Here is a 20,141-nt window from a genome sequence, read left to right as displayed (position 1 = left end):
CGGGGACAAAGGGACACTCACACCACCTCACTCACACTGAGGTGGACAGGGCAACACACGAGGAAGGACAAGGGGCCAGGAGAGGGAGCGAGCTCTGTGCACAGACCAGGGGGCCTGCCTGCCGCTGAACAGGAGACCAAGAGCTTCAGGCCTGTCCCGGGCAGGGGGCGGCTGCAGGGAGGCCACAAGGGCCTAAACCCGCGCAGAGGATTCAGGGGAGGCCAAGGCACAGCAGGCTGTGACACGCCCCGAGTACAGGGCTCACACGCTGGCCAGGGGCACAAAGCCACGGACCAGGGGAAAAGGCCCAGCCCCGCTTACAGGGCGGCCTGGGGGTGCTCCACTTCCCCCCTTGGCGGCAGAGACCGGGGCTCTCAGCCTCCTTACAGGGCTGCCTCTCTCTGGCCAGCCAAAGCAGCCCAATGGCAAAAGGCCAACGGCTGCAACGCAAAGACCCAGCCCTGGTTACAGGGAGGTCGCCCAGCACAAAACAGGGCACCGTGAAGGTGCCCAGCAGGCTCTTAGGAATCTGCGCCCTGGAAATACCAGGGATGCTATGCCCAGAGTGTCCCTCGTGCCACCTCTTCTTGACCACGAAGCTGCTGATCCTCTTGCTCCGTTGTCTTGCCACGCCGTTCCACTCTTGACCTCGAAGCGTCCGGTCCTCTTGCTCCGTGTGTTGCCACGCCGTTCCACTCTTGACCTCGAAGCGTCCGATCCTCTTGCCACGCCGTCTCTTCTTTCTCCCTCGACGCCTTCTGCCAAGCAAGGAGGAAACAGTTAGGCCTGAGAAGCTCCAGCTCCAAGAACTGAAGGGAAAGGGCACCCAAGAGCCTCAGAGGGAACTCTGCAAACCACCACCAAAACACCCCCAGACCCCTCACCAGCAGCAAAGCCTGCAAGTCCAGGCAGCCTCACCTCATTGTTGGCCGCAGGTCTGGCACTGGTGACAGTGGCAGCGAGGTCCTCTGGGCAAACCAAGCTGGGCTCGCAAAGCAGCTGCCAAAGAGGCTGCACCCCTGCTTACAGGGGGCTGGAGCTGCTGCCTGCTGCGAGGGCAGGCCAGGCACGCTGGCAGGTCACCAGCAGGACAGGACAGGCAGCCCCGCAGCACGGGCACAGCCCCAGGCCTGGCTACAGGCGGGGCCCGCAGCCCGTGCCGCCACTAAGTGGCATCGCTCTGTCCTCAGGAGCAAAGGGCCAGGCCGTGCTCTGTCTCTGCCCGCGCTGTGACAGGGCACCCCTGGCTGAGTCACAGAGCTCCTCTTCCTCTCCTGGGAAGCCTAAGCTACTCTGCTCAGTTTCTAACGGGGACAAAGGGACACTCACACCGCCTCACTCACACTGAGGTGGACAGGGCAACACACGAGGAAGGACAAGGGGCCAGGAGAGGGAGCGAGCTCTGTGCACAGACCAGGGGGCCTGCCTGCCGCTGAACAGGAGACCAAGAGCTTCAGGCCTGTCCCGGGCAGGGGGCGGCTGCAGGGAGGCCACAAGGGCCTAAACCCGCGCAGAGGATTCAGGGGAGGCCAAGGCACAGCAGGCTGTGACACGCCCCGAGTACAGGGCTCACACGCTGGCCAGGGGCACAAAGCCACGGACCAGGGGAAAAGGCCCAGCCCCGCTTACAGGGCGGCCTGGGGGTGCTCCACTTCCCCCCTTGGCGGCAGAGACCGGGGCTCTCACCCTCCTTACAGGGCTGCCTCTCTCTCTGGCCAGCCAAAGCAGCCCAATGGCAAAAGGCCAACGGCTGCAACGCAAAGACCCAGCCCTGGTTACAGGGAGGTCGCCCAGCACAAAACAGGGCACCGTGAAGGTGCCCAGCAGACTCTTAGGAATCTGCGCCCTGGAAATACCAGGGATGCTATGCCCAGAGTGTCCCTCGTGCCACCTCTTCTTGACCACGAAGCTGCTGATCCTCTTGCTCCGTTGTCTTGCCACGCCGTTCCACTCTTGACCCCGAAGCTGTTGATCCTCTTGCTCCGTGTGTTGCCACGCCGTTCCACTCTTGACCTCGAAGCGTCCGATCCTCTTGCCACGCCGTCTCTTCTTTCTCCCTCGACGCCTTCTGCCAAGCAAGGAGGACACAGTTAGGGCCTGAGGAGCTCCAGGAACTGAAGGGAAAGGCCACCCAAGAGCCTCAGAGGGAACTCTGCAAACCACCAGTGGGCCACACATCCCCCCCCAGCCTGCTCCAAAGCCTCCAAGCACAGCTTGTCCCATGCCAGTGTTGTATGCTTCAGGCCCTTCCCCTGTTCCCTTTGTGGCTCAACCCAGAAAACTGAAAGCTGCCAGGGACGGGGAAAAGGCCCTTCCCCACTCACAGCTGATCTGGGGGTGCTGCATTTGCCTCCTTGTATTCGGATACCGGGGCTCTCACCCTCCTTACAGGGCTGCCTCTCTCTCTGGCCAGCCAAAGCAGCCCAATGGCAAAAGGCCAACGGCTGCAATGCAAAGACCCAGCCCTGGTTACAGGGAGGTCGCCCAGCACAAAACAGGGCACCGTGAAGGTGCCCAGCAGGCTCTTAGGAATCTGTGCCCTGGAAATACCAGGGATGCTATGCCCAGGGGGTCCCTCGTGCCACCTCTTCTTGACCACGAAGCTGCTGATCCTCTTGCTCCGTTGTCTTGCCACGCCGTTCCACTCTTGACCTCGAAGCGTCCGATCCTCTTGCTCCGTGTGTTGCCACGCCGTTCCACTCTTGACCTCGAAGCGTCCGGTCCTCTTGCCACGCCGCCTCTTCTTTCTCCCTCGACGCCTTCTGCCAAGCAAGGAGGAAACAGTTAGGCCTGAGAAGTTCCAGCTCCAAGAACTGAAGGGAAAGGGCACCCAAGAGCCCCAGAGGGAACTCTGCAAACCACCCCCAAAACACCCCCAGACCCCTCACCAGCAGCAAAGCCTGCAAGTCCAGGCGGTCTCACCTCATCGTTGGCCGCAGGTCTGGCACTGGTGACAGTGGCAGCGAGGTCCTCTGGGCAAACCAAGCTGGGCTCGCAAAGCAGCTGCCAAAGAGGCTGCACCCCTGCTTACAGGGGGCTGGAGCTGCTGCCTGCTGCGAGGGCAGGCCAGGCACGCTGGCAGGTCACCAGCAGGACAGGACAGGCAGCCCCGCAGCACGGGCACAGCCCCAGGCCTGGCTACAGGCGGGGCCCGCAGCCCGTGCCGCCACTAAGTGGCATCGCTCTGTCCTCAGGAGCAAAGGGCCAGGCCGTGCTCTGTCTCTGCCCGCGCTGTGACAGGGCACCCCTGGCTGAGTCACAGAGCTCCTCTTCCTCTCCTGGGAAGCCTAAGCTACTCTGCTCAGTTTCTAACGGGGACAAAGGGACACTCACACCGCCTCACTCACACTGAGGTGGACAGGGCAACACACGAGGAAGGACAAGGGGCCAGGAGAGGGAGCGAGCTCTGTGCACAGACCAGGGGGCCTGCCTGCCGCTGAACAGGAGACCAAGAGCTTCAGGCCTGTCCCGGGCAGGGGGCGGCTGCAGGGAGGCCACAAGGGCCTAAACCCGCGCAGAGGATTCAGGGGAGGCCAAGGCACAGCAGGCTGTGACACGCCCCGAGTACAGGGCTCACACGCTGGCCAGGGGCACAAAGCCACGGACCAGGGGAAAAGGCCCAGCCCCGCTTACAGGGCGGCCTGGGGGTGCTCCACTTCCCCCCTTGGCGGCAGAGACCGGGGCTCTCACCCTCCTTACAGGGCTGCCTCTCTCTCTGGCCAGCCAAAGCAGCCCAATGGCAAAAGGCCAACGGCTGCAATGCAAAGACCCAGCCCTGGTTACAGGGAGGTCGCCCAGCACAAAACAGGGCACCGTGAAGGTGCCCAGCAGACTCTTAGGAATCTGCGCCCTGGAAATACCAGGGATGCTATGCCCAGAGTGTCCCTCGTGCCACCTCTTCTTGACCACGAAGCTGCTGATCCTCTTGCTCCGTTGTCTTGCCACGCCGTTCCACTCTTGACCCCGAAGCTGTTGATCCTCTTGCTCCGTGTGTTGCCACGCCGTTCCACTCTTGACCTCGAAGCGTCCGATCCTCTTGCCACGCCGTCTCTTCTTTCTCCCTCGACGCCTTCTGCCAAGCAAGGAGGACACAGTTAGGGCCTGAGGAGCTCCAGGAACTGAAGGGAAAGGCCACCCAAGAGCCTCAGAGGGAACTCTGCAAACCACCAGTGGGCCACACATCCCCCCCCAGCCTGCTCCAAAGCCTCCAAGCACAGCTTGTCCCATGCCAGTGTTGTATGCTTCAGGCCCTTCCCCTGTTCCCTTTGTGGCTCAACCCAGAAAACTGAAAGCTGCCAGGGACGGGGAAAAGGCCCTTCCCCACTCACAGCTGATCTGGGGGTGCTGCATTTGCCTCCTTGTATTCGGATACCGGGGCTCTCACCCTCCTTACAGGGCTGCCTCTCTCTCTGGCCAGCCAAAGCAGCCCAATGGCAAAAGGCCAACGGCTGCAATGCAAAGACCCAGCCCTGGTTACAGGGAGGTCGCCCAGCACAAAACAGGGCACCGTGAAGGTGCCCAGCAGGCTCTTAGGAATCTGTGCCCTGGAAATACCAGGGATGCTATGCCCAGGGGGTCCCTCGTGCCACCTCTTCTTGACCACGAAGCTGCTGATCCTCTTGCTCCGTTGTCTTGCCACGCCGTTCCACTCTTGACCTCGAAGCGTCCGATCCTCTTGCTCCGTGTGTTGCCACGCCGTTCCACTCTTGACCTCGAAGCGTCCGGTCCTCTTGCCACGCCGCCTCTTCTTTCTCCCTCGACGCCTTCTGCCAAGCAAGGAGGAAACAGTTAGGCCTGAGAAGCTCCAGCTCCAAGAACTGAAGGGAAAGGGCACCCAAGAGCCCCAGAGGGAACTCTGCAAACCACCACCAAAACACCCCCAGACCCCTCACCAGCAGCAAAGCCTGCAAGTCCAGGCGGTCTCACCTCATCGTTGGCCGCAGGTCTGGCACTGGTGACAGTGGCAGCGAGGTCCTCTGGGCAAACCAAGCTGGGCTCGCAAAGCAGCTGCCAAAGAGGCTGCACCCCTGCTTACAGGGGGCTGGAGCTGCTGCCTGCTGCGAGGGCAGGCCAGGCACGCTGGCAGGTCACCAGCAGGACAGGACAGGCAGCCCCGCAGCACGGGCACAGCCCCAGGCCTGGCTACAGGCGGGGCCCGCAGCCCGTGCCGCCACTAAGTGGCATCGCTCTGTCCTCAGGAGCAAAGGGCCAGGCCGTGCTCTGTCTCTGCCCGCGCTGTGACAGGGCACCCCTGGCTGAGTCACAGAGCTCCTCTTCCTCTCCTGGGAAGCCTAAGCTACTCTGCTCAGTTTCTAACGGGGACAAAGGGACACTCACACCGCCTCACTCACACTGAGGTGGACAGGGCAACACACGAGGAAGGACAAGGGGCCAGGAGAGGGAGCGAGCTCTGTGCACAGACCAGGGGGCCTGCCTGCCGCTGAACAGGAGACCAAGAGCTTCAGGCCTGTCCCGGGCAAGGGGCGGCTGCAGGGAGGCCACAAGGGCCTAAACCCGCGCAGAGGATTCAGGGGAGGCCAAGGCACAGCAGGCTGTGACACGCCCCGAGTACAGGGCTCACACGCTGGCCAGGGGCACAAAGCCACGGACCAGGGGAAAAGGCCCAGCCCCGCTTACAGGGCGGCCTGGGGGTGCTCCACTTCCCCCCTTGGCGGCAGAGACCGGGGCTCTCACCCTCCTTACAGGGCTGCCTCTCTCTCTGGCCAGCCAAAGCAGCCCAATGGCAAAAGGCCAACGGCTGCAACGCAAAGACCCAGCCCTGGTTACAGGGAGGTCGCCCAGCACAAAACAGGGCACCGTGAAGGTGCCCAGCAGACTCTTAGGAATCTGCGCCCTGGAAATACCAGGGATGCTATGCCCAGAGTGTCCCTCGTGCCACCTCTTCTTGACCACGAAGCTGCTGATCCTCTTGCTCCGTTGTCTTGCCACGCCGTTCCACTCTTGACCCCGAAGCTGTTGATCCTCTTGCTCCGTGTGTTGCCACGCCGTTCCACTCTTGACCTCGAAGCGTCCGATCCTCTTGCCACGCCGTCTCTTCTTTCTCCCTCGACGCCTTCTGCCAAGCAAGGAGGAAACAGTTAGGCCTGAGAAGCTCCAGCTCCAAGAACTGAAGGGAAAGGGCACCCAAGAGCCCCAGAGGGAACTCTGCAAACCACCACCAAAACACCCCCAGACCCCTCACCAGCAGCAAAGCCTGCAAGTCCAGGCAGCCTCACCTCATCGTTGGCCGCAGGTCTGGCACTGGTGACAGTGGCAGCGAGGTCCTCTGGGCAAACCAAGCTGGGCTCGCAAAGCAGCTGCCAAAGAGGCTGCACCCCTGCTTACAGGGGGCTGGAGCTGCTGCCTGCTGCGAGGGCAGGCCAGGCACGCTGGCAGGTCACCAGCAGGACAGGACAGGCAGCTCCGCAGCACAGGCACAGCCCCAGGCCTGGCTACAGGCGGGGCCCGCAGCCTGTGCCGCCACTAAGTGGCATCGCTCTGTCCTCAGGAGCAAAGGGCCAGGCTGTGCTCTGTCTCTGCCCGCGCTGTGACAGGGCACCCCTGGCTGAGTCACAGAGCTCCTCTTCCTCTCCTGGGAAGCCTAAGCTACTCTGCTCAATTTCTAACGGGGACAAAGGGACACTCACACCGCCTCACTCACACTGAGGTGGACAGGGCAACACACGAGGAAGGACAAGGGGCCAGGAGAGGGAGCGAGCTCTGTGCACAGACCAGGGGGCCTGCCTGCCGCTGAACAGGAGACCAAGAGCTTCAGGCCTGTCCCGGGCAGGGGGCGGCTGCAGGGAGGCCACAAGGGCCTAAACCCACTCAGAGGATTCAGGGGAGGCCAAGGCACAGCAGGCTGTGACACGCCCCGAGTACAGGGCTCACACGCTGGCCAGGGGCACAAAGCCACGGACCGGGGAAAAGGCCCAGCCCCGCTTACAGGGCGGCCTGGGGGTGCTCCACTTCCCCCCTTGGCGGCAGAGACCGGGGCTCTCACCCTCCTTACAGGGCTGCCTCTCTCTCTGGCCAGCCAAAGCAGCCCAATGGCAAAAGGCCAACGGCTGCAACGCAAAGACCCAGCCCTGGTTACAGGGAGGTCGCCCAGCACAAAACAGGGCACCGTGAAGGTGCCCAGCAGACTCTTAGGAATCTGCGCCCTGGAAATACCAGGGATGCTATGCCCAGAGTGTCCCTCGTGCCACCTCTTCTTGACCACGAAGCTGCTGATCCTCTTGCTCCGTTGTCTTGCCACGCCGTTCCACTCTTGACCCCGAAGCTGCTGATCCTCTTGCTCCGTGTGTTGCCACGCCGTTCCACTCTTGACCTCGAAGCGTCCGATCCTCTTGCCACGCCGCCTCTTCTTTCTCCCTCGACGCCTTCTGCCAAGCAAGGAGGACACAGTTAGGGCCTGAGGAGCTCCAGGAACTGAAGGGAAAGGCCACCCAAGAGCCTCAGAGGGAACTCTGCAAACCACCAGTGGGCCACACATCCCCCCCCAGCCTGCTCCAAAGCCTCCAAGCACAGCTTGTCCCATGCCAGTGTTGTATGCTTCAGGCCCTTCCCCTGTTCCCTTTGTGGCTCAACCCAGAAAACTGAAAGCTGCCAGGGACGGGGAAAAGGCCCTTCCCCACTCACAGCCGATCTGGGGGTGCTGCATTTGCCTCCTTGTATTCGGATACCGGGGCTCTCACCCTCCTTACAGGGCTGCCTCTCTCTCTGGCCAGCCAAAGCAGCCCAATGGCAAAAGGCCAACGGCTGCAATGCAAAGACCCAGCCCTGGTTACAGGGAGGTCGCCCAGCACAAAACAGGGCACCGTGAAGGTGCCCAGCAGGCTCTTAGGAATCTGTGCCCTGGAAATACCAGGGATGCTATGCCCAGGGGGTCCCTCGTGCCACCTCTTCTTGACCACGAAGCTGCTGATCCTCTTGCTCCGTTGTCTTGCCACGCCGTTCCACTCTTGACCTCGAAGCGTCCGATCCTCTTGCTCCGTGTGTTGCCACGCCGTTCCACTCTTGACCTCGAAGCGTCCGGTCCTCTTGCCACGCCGCCTCTTCTTTCTCCCTCGACGCCTTCTGCCAAGCAAGGAGGAAACAGTTAGGCCTGAGAAGCTCCAGCTCCAAGAACTGAAGGGAAAGGGCACCCAAGAGCCCCAGAGGGAACTCTGCAAACCACCACCAAAACACCCCCAGACCCCTCACCAGCAGCAAAGCCTGCAAGTCCAGGCGGTCTCACCTCATCGTTGGCCGCAGGTCTGGCACTGGTGACAGTGGCAGCGAGATCCTCTGGGCAAACCAAGCTGGGCTCGCAAAGCAGCTGCCAAAGAGGCTGCACCCCTGCTTACAGGGGGCTGGAGCTGCTGCCTGCTGCGAGGGCAGGCCAGGCACGCTGGCAGGTCACCAGCAGGACAGGACAGGCAGCCCCGCAGCACGGGCACAGCCCCAGGCCTGGCTACAGGCGGGGCCCGCAGCCCGTGCCGCCACTAAGTGGCATCGCTCTGTCCTCAGGAGCAAAGGGCCAGGCCGTGCTCTGTCTCTGCCCGCGCTGTGACAGGGCACCCCTGGCTGAGTCACAGAGCTCCTCTTCCTCTCCTGGGAAGCCTAAGCTACTCTGCTCAGTTTCTAACGGGGACAAAGGGACACTCACACCGCCTCACTCACACTGAGGTGGACAGGGCAACACACGAGGAAGGACAAGGGGCCAGGAGAGGGAGCGAGCTCTGTGCACAGACCAGGGGGCCTGCCTGCCGCTGAACAGGAGACCAAGAGCTTCAGGCCTGTCCCGGGCAGGGGGCGGCTGCAGGGAGGCCACAAGGGCCTAAACCCGCTCAGAGGATTCAGGGGAGGCCAAGGCACAGCAGGCTGTGACACGCCCCGAGTACAGGGCTCACACGCTGGCCAGGGGCACAAAGCCACGGACCAGGGGAAAAGGCCCAGCCCCGCTTACAGGGCGGCCTGGGGGTGCTCCACTTCCCCCCTTGGCGGCAGAGACCGGGGCTCTCACCCTCCTTACAGGGCTGCCTCTCTCTCTGGCCAGCCAAAGCAGCCCAATGGCAAAAGGCCAACGGCTGCAACGCAAAGACCCAGCCCTGGTTACAGGGAGGTCGCCCAGCACAAAACAGGGCACCGTGAAGGTGCCCAGCAGACTCTTAGGAATCTGCGCCCTGGAAATACCAGGGATGCTATGCCCAGAGTGTCCCTCGTGCCACCTCTTCTTGACCACGAAGCTGCTGATCCTCTTGCTCCGTTGTCTTGCCACGCCGTTCCACTCTTGACCCCGAAGCTGCTGATCCTCTTGCTCCGTGTGTTGCCACGCCGTTCCACTCTTGACCTCGAAGCGTCCGATCCTCTTGCCACGCCGTCTCTTCTTTCTCCCTCGACGCCTTCTGCCAAGCAAGGAGGACACAGTTAGGGCCTGAGGAGCTCCAGGAACTGAAGGGAAAGGCCACCCAAGAGCCTCAGAGGGAACTCTGCAAACCACCAGTGGGCCACACATCCCCCCCCAGCCTGCTCCAAAGCCTCCAAGCACAGCTTGTCCCATGCCAGTGTTGTATGCTTCAGTCCCTTCCCCTGTTCCCTTTGTGGCTCAACCCAGAAAACTGAAAGCTGCCAGGGACGGGGAAAAGGCCCTTCCCCACTCACAGCCGATCTGGGGGTGCTGCATTTGCCTCCTTGTATTCGGATACCGGGGCTCTCACCCTCCTTACAGGGCTGCCTCTCTCTCTGGCCAGCCAAAGCAGCCCAATGGCAAAAGGCCAACGGCTGCAATGCAAAGACCCAGCCCTGGTTACAGGGAGGTCGCCCAGCACAAAACAGGGCACCGTGAAGGTGCCCAGCAGGCTCTTAGGAATCTGTGCCCTGGAAATACCAGGGATGCTATGCCCAGGGGGTCCCTCGTGCCACCTCTTCTTGACCACGAAGCTGCTGATACTCTTGCTCCGTTGTCTTGCCACGCCGTTCCACTCTTGACCTCGAAGCGTCCGATCCTCTTGCTCCGTGTGTTGCCACGCCGTTCCACTCTTGACCTCGAAGCGTCCGGTCCTCTTGCCACGCCGCCTCTTCTTTCTCCCTCGACGCCTTCTGCCAAGCAAGGAGGAAACAGTTAGGCCTGAGAAGCTCCAGCTCCAAGAACTGAAGGGAAAGGGCACCCAAGAGCCCCAGAGGGAACTCTGCAAACCACCACCAAAACACCCCCAGACCCCTCACCAGCAGCAAAGCCTGCAAGTCCAGGCGGTCTCACCTCATCGTTGGCCGCAGGTCTGGCACTGGTGACAGTGGCAGCGAGATCCTCTGGGCAAACCAAGCTGGGCTCGCAAAGCAGCTGCCAAAGAGGCTGCACCCCTGCTTACAGGGGGCTGGAGCTGCTGCCTGCTGCGAGGGCAGGCCAGGCACGCTGGCAGGTCACCAGCAGGACAGGACAGGCAGCCCCGCAGCACGGGCACAGCCCCAGGCCTGGCTACAGGCGGGGCCCGCAGCCCGTGCCGCCACTAAGTGGCATCGCTCTGTCCTCAGGAGCAAAGGGCCAGGCCGTGCTCTGTCTCTGCCCGCGCTGTGACAGGGCACCCCTGGCTGAGTCACAGAGCTCCTCTTCCTCTCCTGGGAAGCCTAAGCTACTCTGCTCAGTTTCTAACGGGGACAAAGGGACACTCACACCGCCTCACTCACACTGAGGTGGACAGGGCAACACACGAGGAAGGACAAGGGGCCAGGAGAGGGAGCGAGCTCTGTGCACAGACCAGGGGGCCTGCCTGCCGCTGAACAGGAGACCAAGAGCTTCAGGCCTGTCCCGGGCAGGGGGCGGCTGCAGGGAGGCCACAAGGGCCTAAACCCGCTCAGAGGATTCAGGGGAGGCCAAGGCACAGCAGGCTGTGACACGCCCCGAGTACAGGGCTCACACGCTGGCCAGGGGCACAAAGCCACGGACCAGGGGAAAAGGCCCAGCCCCGCTTACAGGGCGGCCTGGGGGTGCTCCACTTCCCCCCTTGGCGGCAGAGACCGGGGCTCTCACCCTCCTTACAGGGCTGCCTCTCTCTCTGGCCAGCCAAAGCAGCCCAATGGCAAAAGGCCAACGGCTGCAACGCAAAGACCCAGCCCTGGTTACAGGGAGGTCGCCCAGCACAAAACAGGGCACCGTGAAGGTGCCCAGCAGACTCTTAGGAATCTGCGCCCTGGAAATACCAGGGATGCTATGCCCAGAGTGTCCCTCGTGCCACCTCTTCTTGACCACGAAGCTGCTGATCCTCTTGCTCCGTTGTCTTGCCACGCCGTTCCACTCTTGACCCCGAAGCTGCTGATCCTCTTGCTCCGTGTGTTGCCACGCCGTTCCACTCTTGACCTCGAAGCGTCCGATCCTCTTGCTCCGTGTGTTGCCACGCCGTTCCACTCTTGACCTCGAAGCGTCCGGTCCTCTTGCCACGCCGCCTCTTCTTTCTCCCTCGACGCCTTCTGCCAAGCAAGGAGGAAACAGTTAGGCCTGAGAAGCTCCAGCTCCAAGAACTGAAGGGAAAGGGCACCCAAGAGCCCCAGAGGGAACTCTGCAAACCACCACCAAAACACCCCCAGACCCCTCACCAGCAGCAAAGCCTGCAAGTCCAGGCGGTCTCACCTCATCGTTGGCCGCAGGTCTGGCACTGGTGACAGTGGCAGCGAGGTCCTCTGGGCAAACCAAGCTGGGCTCGCAAAGCAGCTGCCAAAGAGGCTGCACCCCTGCTTACAGGGGGCTGGAGCTGCTGCCTGCTGCGAGGGCAGGCCAGGCACGCTGGCAGGTCACCAGCAGGACAGGACAGGCAGCCCCGCAGCACGGGCACAGCCCCAGGCCTGGCTACAGGCGGGGCCCGCAGCCCGTGCCGCCACTAAGTGGCATCGCTCTGTCCTCAGGAGCAAAGGGCCAGGCCGTGCTCTGTCTCTGCCCGCGCTGTGACAGGGCACCCCTGGCTGAGTCACAGAGCTCCTCTTCCTCTCCTGGGAAGCCTAAGCTACTCTGCTCAGTTTCTAACGGGGACAAAGGGACACTCACACCGCCTCACTCACACTGAGGTGGACAGGGCAACACACGAGGAAGGACAAGGGGCCAGGAGAGGGAGCGAGCTCTGTGCACAGACCAGGGGGCCTGCCTGCCGCTGAACAGGAGACCAAGAGCTTCAGGCCTGTCCCGGGCAGGGGGCGGCTGCAGGGAGGCCACAAGGGCCTAAACCCGCCCAGAGGATTCAAGGGAGGCCAAGGCACAGCAGGCTGTGACACGCCCCGAGTACAGGGCTCACACGCTGGCCAGGGGCACAAAGCCACGGACCGGGGAAAAGGCCCAGCCCCGCTTACAGGGCGGCCTGGGGGTGCTCCACTTCCCCCCTTGGCGGCAGAGACCGGGGCTCTCACCCTCCTTACAGGGCTGCCTCTCTCTCTGGCCAGCCAAAGCAGCCCAATGGCAAAAGGCCAACGGCTGCAACGAAAAGACCCAGCCCTGGTTACAGGGAGGTCGCCCAGCACAAAACAGGGCACCGTGAAGGTGCCCAGCAGATTCTTAGGAATCTGCGCCCTGGAAATACCAGGGATGCTATGCCCAGGGGGTCCCTCGTGCCACCTCTTCTTGACCACGAAGCTGCTGATCCTCTTGCTCCGTTGTCTTGCCACGCCGTTCCACTCTTGACCCCGAAGCTGCTGATCCTCTTGCTCCGTGTGTTGCCACGCCGTTCCACTCTTGACCTCGAAGCGTCCGATCCTCTTGCCACGCCGTCTCTTCTTTCTCCCTCGACGCCTTCTGCCAAGCAAGGAGGACACAGTTAGGGCCTGAGGAGCTCCAGGAACTGAAGGGAAAGGCCACCCAAGAGCCTCAGAGGGAACTCTGCAAACCACCAGTGGGCCACACATCCCCCCCCAGCCTGCTCCAAAGCCTCCAAGCACAGCTTGTCCCATGCCAGTGTTGTATGCTTCAGGCCCTTCCCCTGTTCCCTTTGTGGCTCAACCCAGAAAACTGAAAGCTGCCAGGGACGGGGAAAAGGCCCTTCCCCACTCACAGCTGATCTGGGGGTGCTGCATTTGCCTCCTTGTATTCGGATACCGGGGCTCTCACCCTCCTTACAGGGCTGCCTCTCTCTCTGGCCAGCCAAAGCAGCCCAATGGCAAAAGGCCAACGGCTGCAACGCAAAGACCCAGCCCTGGTTACAGGGAGGTCGCCCAGCACAAAACAGGGCACCGTGAAGGTGCCCAGCAGGCTCTTAGGAATCTGTGCCCTGGAAATACCAGGGATGCTATGCCCAGGGGGTCCCTCGTGCCACCTCTTCTTGACCACGAAGCTGCTGATACTCTTGCTCCGTTGTCTTGCCACGCCGTTCCACTCTTGACCTCGAAGCGTCCGATCCTCTTGCTCCATGTGTTGCCACGCCGTTCCACTCTTGACCTCGAAGCGTCCGGTCCTCTTGCCACGCCGTCTCTTCTTTCTCCCTCGACGCCTTCTGCCAAGCAAGGAGGAAACAGTTAGGCCTGAGAAGCTCCAGCTCCAAGAACTGAAGGGAAAGGGCACCCAAGAGCCCCAGAGGGAACTCTGCAAACCACCACCAAAACACCCCCAGACCCCTCACCAGCAGCAAAGCCTGCAAGTCCAGGCGGCCTCACCTCATCGTTGGCCGCAGGTCTGGCACTGGTGACAGTGGCAGCGAGGTCCTCTGGGCAAACCAAGCTGGGCTCGCAAAGCAGCTGCCAAAGAGGCTGCACCCCTGCTTACAGGGGGCTGGAGCTGCTGCCTGCTGCGAGGGCAGGCCAGGCATGCTGGCAGGTCACCAGCAGGACAGGACAGGCAGCCCCGCAGCACGGGCACAGCCCCAGGCCTGGCTACAGGCGGGGCCCGCAGCCCGTGCCGCCACTAAGTGGCATTGCTCTGTCCTCAGGAGCAAAGGGCCAGGCCGTGCTCTGTCTCTGCCCGCGCTGTGACAGGGCACCCCTGGCTGAGTCACAGAGCTCCTCTTCCTCTCCTGGGAAGCCTAAGCTACTCTGCTCAGTTTCTAACGGGGACAAAGGGACACTCACACCGCCTCACTCACACTGAGGTGGACAGGGCAACACACGAGGAAGGACAAGGGGCCAGGAGAGGGAGCGAGCTCTGTGCACAGACCAGGGGGCCTGCCTGCCGCTGAACAGGAGACCAAGAGCTTCAGGCCTGTCCCGGGCAGGGGGCGGCTGCAGGGAGGCCACAAGGGCCTAAACCCGCCCAGAGGATTCAAGGGAGGCCAAGGCACAGCAGGCTGTGACACGCCCCGAGTACAGGGCTCACACGCTGGCCAGGGGCACAAAGCCACGGACCAGGGGAAAAGGCCCAGCCCCGCTTACAGGGCGGCCTGGGGGTGCTCCACTTCCCCCCTTGGTGGCAGAGACCGGGGCTCTCACCCTCCTTACAGGGCTGCCTCTCTCTCTGGCCAGCCAAAGCAGCCCAATGGCAAAAGGCCAACGGCTGCAACGCAAAGACCCAGCCCTGGTTACAGGGAGGTCGCCCAGCACAAAACAGGGCACCGTGAAGGTGCCCAGCAGATTCTTAGGAATCTGCGCCCTGGAAATACCAGGGATGCTATGCCCAGAGTGTCCCTCGTGCCACCTCTTCTTGACCACGAAGCTGCTGATCCTCTTGCTCCGTTGTCTTGCCACGCCGTTCCACTCTTGACCCCGAAGCTGCTGATCCTCTTGCTCCGTGTGTTGCCACGCCGTTCCACTCTTGACCTCGAAGCGTCCGATCCTCTTGCCACGCCGTCTCTTCTTTCTCCCTCGACGCCTTCTGCCAAGCAAGGAGGACACAGTTAGGGCCTGAGGAGCTCCAGGAACTGAAGGGAAAGGCCACCCAAGAGCCTCAGAGGGAACTCTGCAAACCACCAGTGGGCCACACATCCCCCCCAGCCTGCTCCAAAGCCTCCAAGCACAGCTTGTCCCATGCCAGTGTTGTATGCTTCAGGCCCTTCCCCTGTTCCCTTTGTGGCTCAACCCAGAAAACTGAAAGCTGCCAGGGACGGGGAAAAGGCCCTTCCCCACTCACAGCTGATCTGGGGGTGCTGCATTTGCCTCCTTGTATTCAGATACCGGGGCTCTCACCCTCCTTACAGGGCTGCCTCTCTCTCTGGCCAGCCAAAGCAGCCCAATGGCAAAAGGCCAACGGCTGCAACGCAAAGACCCAGCCCTGGTTACAGGGTGACTTCCCAGTGCAAGGTGAGGTGGACTGCCCTGAATTTGCCCATTACACTCTTAGGAACCTTAGCTGTTGAAATTTCAGGGATGCTATGCCCCGAGCGTGTTTCACGTGGAAGCACTTTACCTTGAGTCAGCTCTTCTCATTCTGTCTCTTGCCTCGTCATCCTATGTGATGTCTGCTGGTTCTTCCCTGACGGCTTCTGTAAAATAAGAAGGACCCAGTTAGGTCTGCATGCTGTCTCCTAAGCATTGCTTGGGTAGTACAACTGACTACTGAAACGCTATTTCTCTACATTACATCTTTCCTTTATTAATCCCTAATTTACAGTAATTCTAGTGTTTGGTTTCTTGCACCATAATTGCCTTTTTTTACTCTTTTTCCATTCTATTCATTTTTAGAAACCCATATCACCTGCTTCTTTCTCCCGCCCCCTCACAGCCCACAGCAAAACTTCTGGCACCCGCTTCTCCTTCACGGAAAGGCAAGACACCTCATATTTAATTCCCAAAAATTCTCCTGCAGACTAAGTTAGCATTTCCTGTGAGAACTTCATACTGCCCCTTAGAATTCACCTCAGATTATACCTAAAACCAGCCCCTCGGCTCTCCCTCACCTTTCCCCCTCACAAGCTGCTCTGTCCCGGCGGAACTGCCTCAACTTTTCCCTCAGCAACTCCACCAAAACACTCTGCTGCCTTATGAGGCGACTGCCCATCACTCCCTCCCTCTGCAACAGCGCCTAATTTGCCCCAGGGCTACTGCAACACCTTTCCTCGAGCCGCCCGGAGCAGTTTTCGCCTGCGCCGCCCTCACGAATCGCGCCGCTGACGGCTCTGAGGGCAACGGCGGGAGGCGCCCCCCTGCGGCGCGGGAAAAACCGCGGGCAGCGGCACAGCCCCGCCCCGTCTCGTCTCCCTCAGGGCACCCCCATGGCCCCTCAGAGACCCCCCCCCCCCCGGCCCTCAGGGGAACAAAAGAAGCCTCGCATTTAATGCCCCAAAATATTCCCTGCACGGTAACTCTGCTTTCCCCTGCGGAAATTTAACTCTGTGCCTCACAATTTACCTCAGATTTCACCCCAAAAGTTCCGTTCACTATAGGTTATCAATATACGTTACTAATCAATACAAATTATTATTTTCCTCGAATATCTCCGTCACGAAATAGTTTCTCCCTCCACGCCCATCATTCTGTCCCTCAGAATTCACCTCAGATTATACCAAAAACCAGCCCCTCGGCTCTCCCTCACCTTTCCCCCTCACAAGCTGCTCTGTCCCGGTGGAACTGCCTCAACTTTTCCCTCAGCAACTCCACCAAAACACTCTGCTGCCTTATGAGGCGACTGCCCATCACTCCCTCCCTCTGCAACATCGCCTAATTTGCCCCAGGGCTACTGCAACACCTTTCCTCGAGCCGCCCGGAGCAGTTTTCACCTGCGCCGCCCTCACGAATCGCGCCGCTGACGGCTCTGAGGGCAACGGCGGGAGGCGCCCCCCTGCGGCGCGGAAAAAGCCGCGGGCAGCGGCACAGCCCCGCCCCGTCTCGTCTCCCTCAGGGCACCCCCATGGCCCCTCAGAGACCCCCCCGGCCCTCAGGGGAACAAAAGAAGCCTCGCATTTAATGCCCCAAAATATTCCCTGCACGGTAACTCTGCTTTCCCCTGCGGAAATTTAACTCTGTGCCTCACAATTTACCTCAGATTTCACCCCAAAAGTTCCGTTCACTATAGGTTATCAATATACGTTACTAATCAATACAAATTATTATTTTCCTCGAATATCTCCGTCACGAAATAGTTTCTCCCTCCACGCCCATCATTCTGTCCCTCAGAATTCACTTCAGATTTTACCTAAAACCAGCCCCTCGGCTCTCCCTCACCTTTCCCCCTCACAAGCTACTCTGTCCCGGCGGAACTGCCTCAACTTTTCCCTCAGCAGCTCCAGCGAAACACTCTGCTGCTTTCTGAGGCGGCTGACCAACACTCCCTCCCTCTGCAACAGCGCCTAATTTGCCCCAGGGCCACTGCAACACCTTTTCTCGAGCCGCCCGGATCATTTTTCTCTTGCGCCGCCCTCACGAATCGCGCCGCTGGCGGCTCTGAGGGCTCTGAGGGCAACGGCGGGAAAAGCCGCGGGCAGCGGCACAGCCCCGCCCCGTCTCGTCTCCCTCAGGGCACCCCCATGGCCCCTCAGTGACCGCCCGGCACTGTAGCGGCGCTCCAGGCACTGTCTCTGCCTCAGTGTCCCTCCCTGCCGTCAGTCAAACTCGTGGCACCTTCCTCAGTGATGCTCGGGCACCGGCTTTCCTCCATGGCACCCCACGGAAACTCAAGGTACCTCCTCTGCTTCTCTGTTCCTCATGGCCCCTCACCGTCACACGGGGCATCCACATTCCCCAGCTGTGACCCCTGAAGTCCCTCAGTGACAGGGAGCCCAAGTACCCCTCAGTGACCCCAGGTTACTGATGTCAGTTTGTCAGAGGTGTTTGGCACTCCAAGAGCAGCCCGAGTTGTAGGTGAGGGTGGCTTTGGTCTCAGAGAAATCCTGCACGGTTCATAATTTACGGAGGCAGAAGCCAAATCCCAGTTTCAGGCCCCTGGACCCAAATAGCGGCCCTTTTCTATAGGAAACAAAACTCATGGACCCCTCATCAGTTCATGGGATATCTGTTTCTCCCTTCAGTGGCATTATTCTCCTGCATTGCTTTAACTGAGGCTTCTTAAATATTTGAAGTCCTGAAACAAATTTACAGGATTATTTAAAAAAAAACCCAACAAACCCTCACAAAAGATACTCCTATTGAAGTTCATATACTGTCTTAAAACCCTTTGGAATAAGTATGTTTCTCAGGCTTTTGTCACCAGGATTGCCTTATTTACTATGTTTATTTACACATGAACATAAACTATATTTATGTAGTTCTTTACTGTCTGAAGAGTGGAAAAATTTTGTGTGAGTCAGTTATGACATGATTTGTCATTTTACTCTTTGCACGGAATAGAATTCTTTTATGCCACGGTTTGTGTTTTTCATGTCATGAATCTGTTTTGAAGAGATTCAGATTTCAGTTTAAAAATACTGGGCGAGATAATCCAAAAAGGAATGCTTTCCTAACTTGAAGGATGTACTGATAATACCTACTTATTTCTGAGGCTACACATCAGTAAATTTAAAAAAAAAGCCCTGAAAGCATTTGTAACCAAAGGAAAACCAGAAAATTCTGTTAGTGTAAATCAGAGGTAGGGATAAAAAGATGGGCAAAATAAGAAATGCATGGAATGAATTAGATGAAAACCAGAGGAAAACATTGCTGTTATAATCATGCTACAGACACACGGGGGAAGGCTTTCCTTGCAAACACACACTTAACAAAGTGGGGATTTACTAAGCACCACAAACAACATAACCTACTGTTTACTACAAGAAGAGTAAACAAACACTGGGAACCAACCCACAGCTTCTTTTCATGTAATTCCTCTCTGTGCTGGCAGCCCAGGGCTGCATTTCTGAAAATATATTGGAAGTAAATCACAAGAAGCTCCATTCAGATGAAGCAAAGCTTCAAAGTTGTAAATATGAATTAATCAAGTGTGAAGGGCCAGCAAAGACAGCCCGTGTGTCCTCCTCACGCAAAGCAATGATTTGATAGAGCCAGCCTCTTCCTCTTAATAATACATGGATAGCTTTTGCTTGGGAGAGACGCGAGGGAATCAGAATCCCAGAACGGTTTGAGTTGGAAGGGACATTCCACTGTCCCGGCTTGCTCCATCCAGGGAATTTACAGCGAAAGCAGCGAAGGAGCGGCGAGGAGAAGCAAAGGTCGGGTGTTGATCCTGCCGAAAACCACAAGAGAGCAGCATTGCTCTTCGCTGGGCTGGCGCTCACAGGTACAGGAGGCTCGGGCTGACCGCAAATTCCTTGTAGGTGAACACAAATGACACAGTCCACGAGTCCTGAGCTTTCTTGACGGACTACAGGCTGTTGGTAGGGCGGGCTTTAATTTATTTTGTATGTTTTAATGCTTCTTGCTTTTCAGAGCTTAGCCTGGTGTACCCTGGTGGGGTAGAAAGTGAGCTTTATGAGCTGCACAGCTATTTTGTGTACATACTCTTAGGCCTGACTTACTGAAGCGGGGCTTTAGTGGAGATTTCAGTGGGAAGGAACACTCCCAGCTGTATGGAAAGTAGAGGGGAATAAAAAAAAACCCTTAAAATCTGCTGATCTCCCAGCAGTTTACTAGATTAAATGAAAACAACTTCTGAATTCTGGCAGTAATGTGCATGGAGTGTGCAATGGGCTCCTCCAAGTTTTATGGTTGCATCAGAGGGGTAAGGGAGACTTGTGGGGAATGCTGGCAGGGAAAAGGAATAGAATCACTGGGAAAAGTCGTTCTATAACATATAAGTCTTCCTTCTCTGTCCCAGGCTTTTCAGAACCAGCAATATTGCTGGCACATCCTTGTGTAGTGGTGAAGAAGTGAGTTGCTTAGATCTGGGAGCTCTCCTGGATTGTTTTTCCAGGTCTAACACGTCCATCTTCTGCAGATGTGGATGTCTGAATCTGTCTGGATGGCTGTAGACCTCAGTATTGTACTTCCACAGTGCTTTTTGCCTGTCTGTAGCTCAAGTTACCTTGACCTACAAAATAATTTCCAACCCCTTGCTAAACACAACAAGGAACTGTCCATTGATCACTTAAATGTTTTCCAGTTCCCATCTAACCACACTCTGTCTCTTTGGCACCACTTACCACTCAGTAAACCTCAGCCAGCAGAAAAAAAGAAATGTTTCCTTGTGTACAAAACAAAAAGAAAAGAATGATTCTCTGCTTCAGAGGCCTGGGAACCTTGTTTATCCTTCAGCCTGGAGTGAGTTTTATGGGCAGGTTTATAAACCCCTGCACAGCCATCTCTGTAGTGCTGACAGACCTTTCAGTGTAGCTGCTTTAACACCCCTGCTCTGTCTGGAGCACTGC

The 20,141-nt window shown here is 58.9% G+C and overlaps 2 protein-coding genes and 1 long non-coding RNA gene across 11 annotated transcripts; 1 reads left to right on the top strand and 2 right to left on the bottom strand.

The window, feature by feature from the left end:
* Positions 1–2,980: 2,980 nt before the first annotated feature.
* LOC147649489 (uncharacterized) lies at positions 2,981–5,882 on the bottom strand. The gene is made up of 3 exons (XM_086861475.1): positions 4,927–5,882; positions 4,590–4,766; positions 2,981–4,072 (listed from the first exon to the last, which is right to left on the bottom strand). Exons 1-3 carry the CDS (start codon positions 4,929–4,931, stop codon positions 3,574–3,576), a joined length of 681 nt encoding a protein of 226 aa, XP_086717601.1. The 5' UTR covers positions 4,932–5,882; the 3' UTR covers positions 2,981–3,573.
* Positions 5,883–7,889: 2,007 nt separating this feature from the next.
* LOC111939322 (uncharacterized) lies at positions 7,890–17,497 on the bottom strand. Of its 9 annotated transcripts, none has more exons than XM_086861474.1 (9): positions 15,936–16,035; positions 15,293–15,368; positions 13,612–14,761; positions 13,275–13,451; positions 11,609–12,757; positions 10,244–11,448; positions 9,907–10,083; positions 8,240–9,389; positions 7,890–8,079 (listed from the first exon to the last, which is right to left on the bottom strand). In XM_086861474.1, exons 6-8 carry the CDS (start codon positions 10,246–10,248, stop codon positions 8,891–8,893), a joined length of 681 nt encoding a protein of 226 aa, XP_086717600.1. In that variant the 5' UTR covers positions 10,249–11,448; positions 11,609–12,757; positions 13,275–13,451; positions 13,612–14,761; positions 15,293–15,368; positions 15,936–16,035; the 3' UTR covers positions 7,890–8,079; positions 8,240–8,890. The 9 variants fall into 9 exon arrangements, with proteins under 9 accessions (XP_086717600.1, XP_086717597.1, XP_086717599.1 ...); XM_086861467.1 differs by lacking the exon at positions 15,936–16,035 and adding an exon at positions 17,200–17,497 and having other exon boundaries at positions 8,020–8,079; XM_086861469.1 differs by lacking the exon at positions 15,936–16,035 and adding an exon at positions 17,047–17,154 and having other exon boundaries at positions 8,020–8,079.
* On the top strand, positions 16,108–19,981 carry LOC147649488 (uncharacterized). The gene is made up of 2 exons (XR_015278932.1): positions 16,108–17,500; positions 18,941–19,981. It is a non-coding gene; the product is annotated as an uncharacterized LOC147649488 (long non-coding RNA).
* Positions 19,982–20,141: the final 160 nt, after the last annotated feature.

This window comes from Cyanistes caeruleus, chromosome 23, assembly GCF_971803275.1.
Source record: "Cyanistes caeruleus chromosome 23, bCyaCae1.hap1.1, whole genome shotgun sequence".
NCBI classification, from domain to species: Eukaryota; Metazoa; Chordata; class Aves; order Passeriformes; family Paridae; genus Cyanistes; species Cyanistes caeruleus.
The sequence above is the reverse complement of the archived record's forward strand: the minus strand, read 5'-3'. Positions and strand labels throughout refer to the sequence as shown.

Coding starts and splice junctions, on each gene's coding strand:
- LOC147649489 (XM_086861475.1), bottom strand. Junction 4,073..4,589: donor AGCTTCGTGGTCAAGAAGAG/GTGGCACGAGGG, acceptor CTTGCTTGGCAG/AAGGCGTCGAGGGAGAAAGA.
- LOC111939322 (XM_086861467.1), bottom strand. CDS start 13,763: ATGCCTGGCCTGCCCTCGCAGCAGGCAGCAGCTCCAGCCCCCTGTAAG. Junction 13,452..13,611: donor GACCTGCGGCCAACGATGAG/GTGAGGCCGCCT, acceptor CTTGCTTGGCAG/AAGGCGTCGAGGGAGAAAGA. Junction 12,758..13,274: donor AGCTTCGTGGTCAAGAAGAG/GTGGCACGAGGG, acceptor CTTGCTTGGCAG/AAGGCGTCGAGGGAGAAAGA.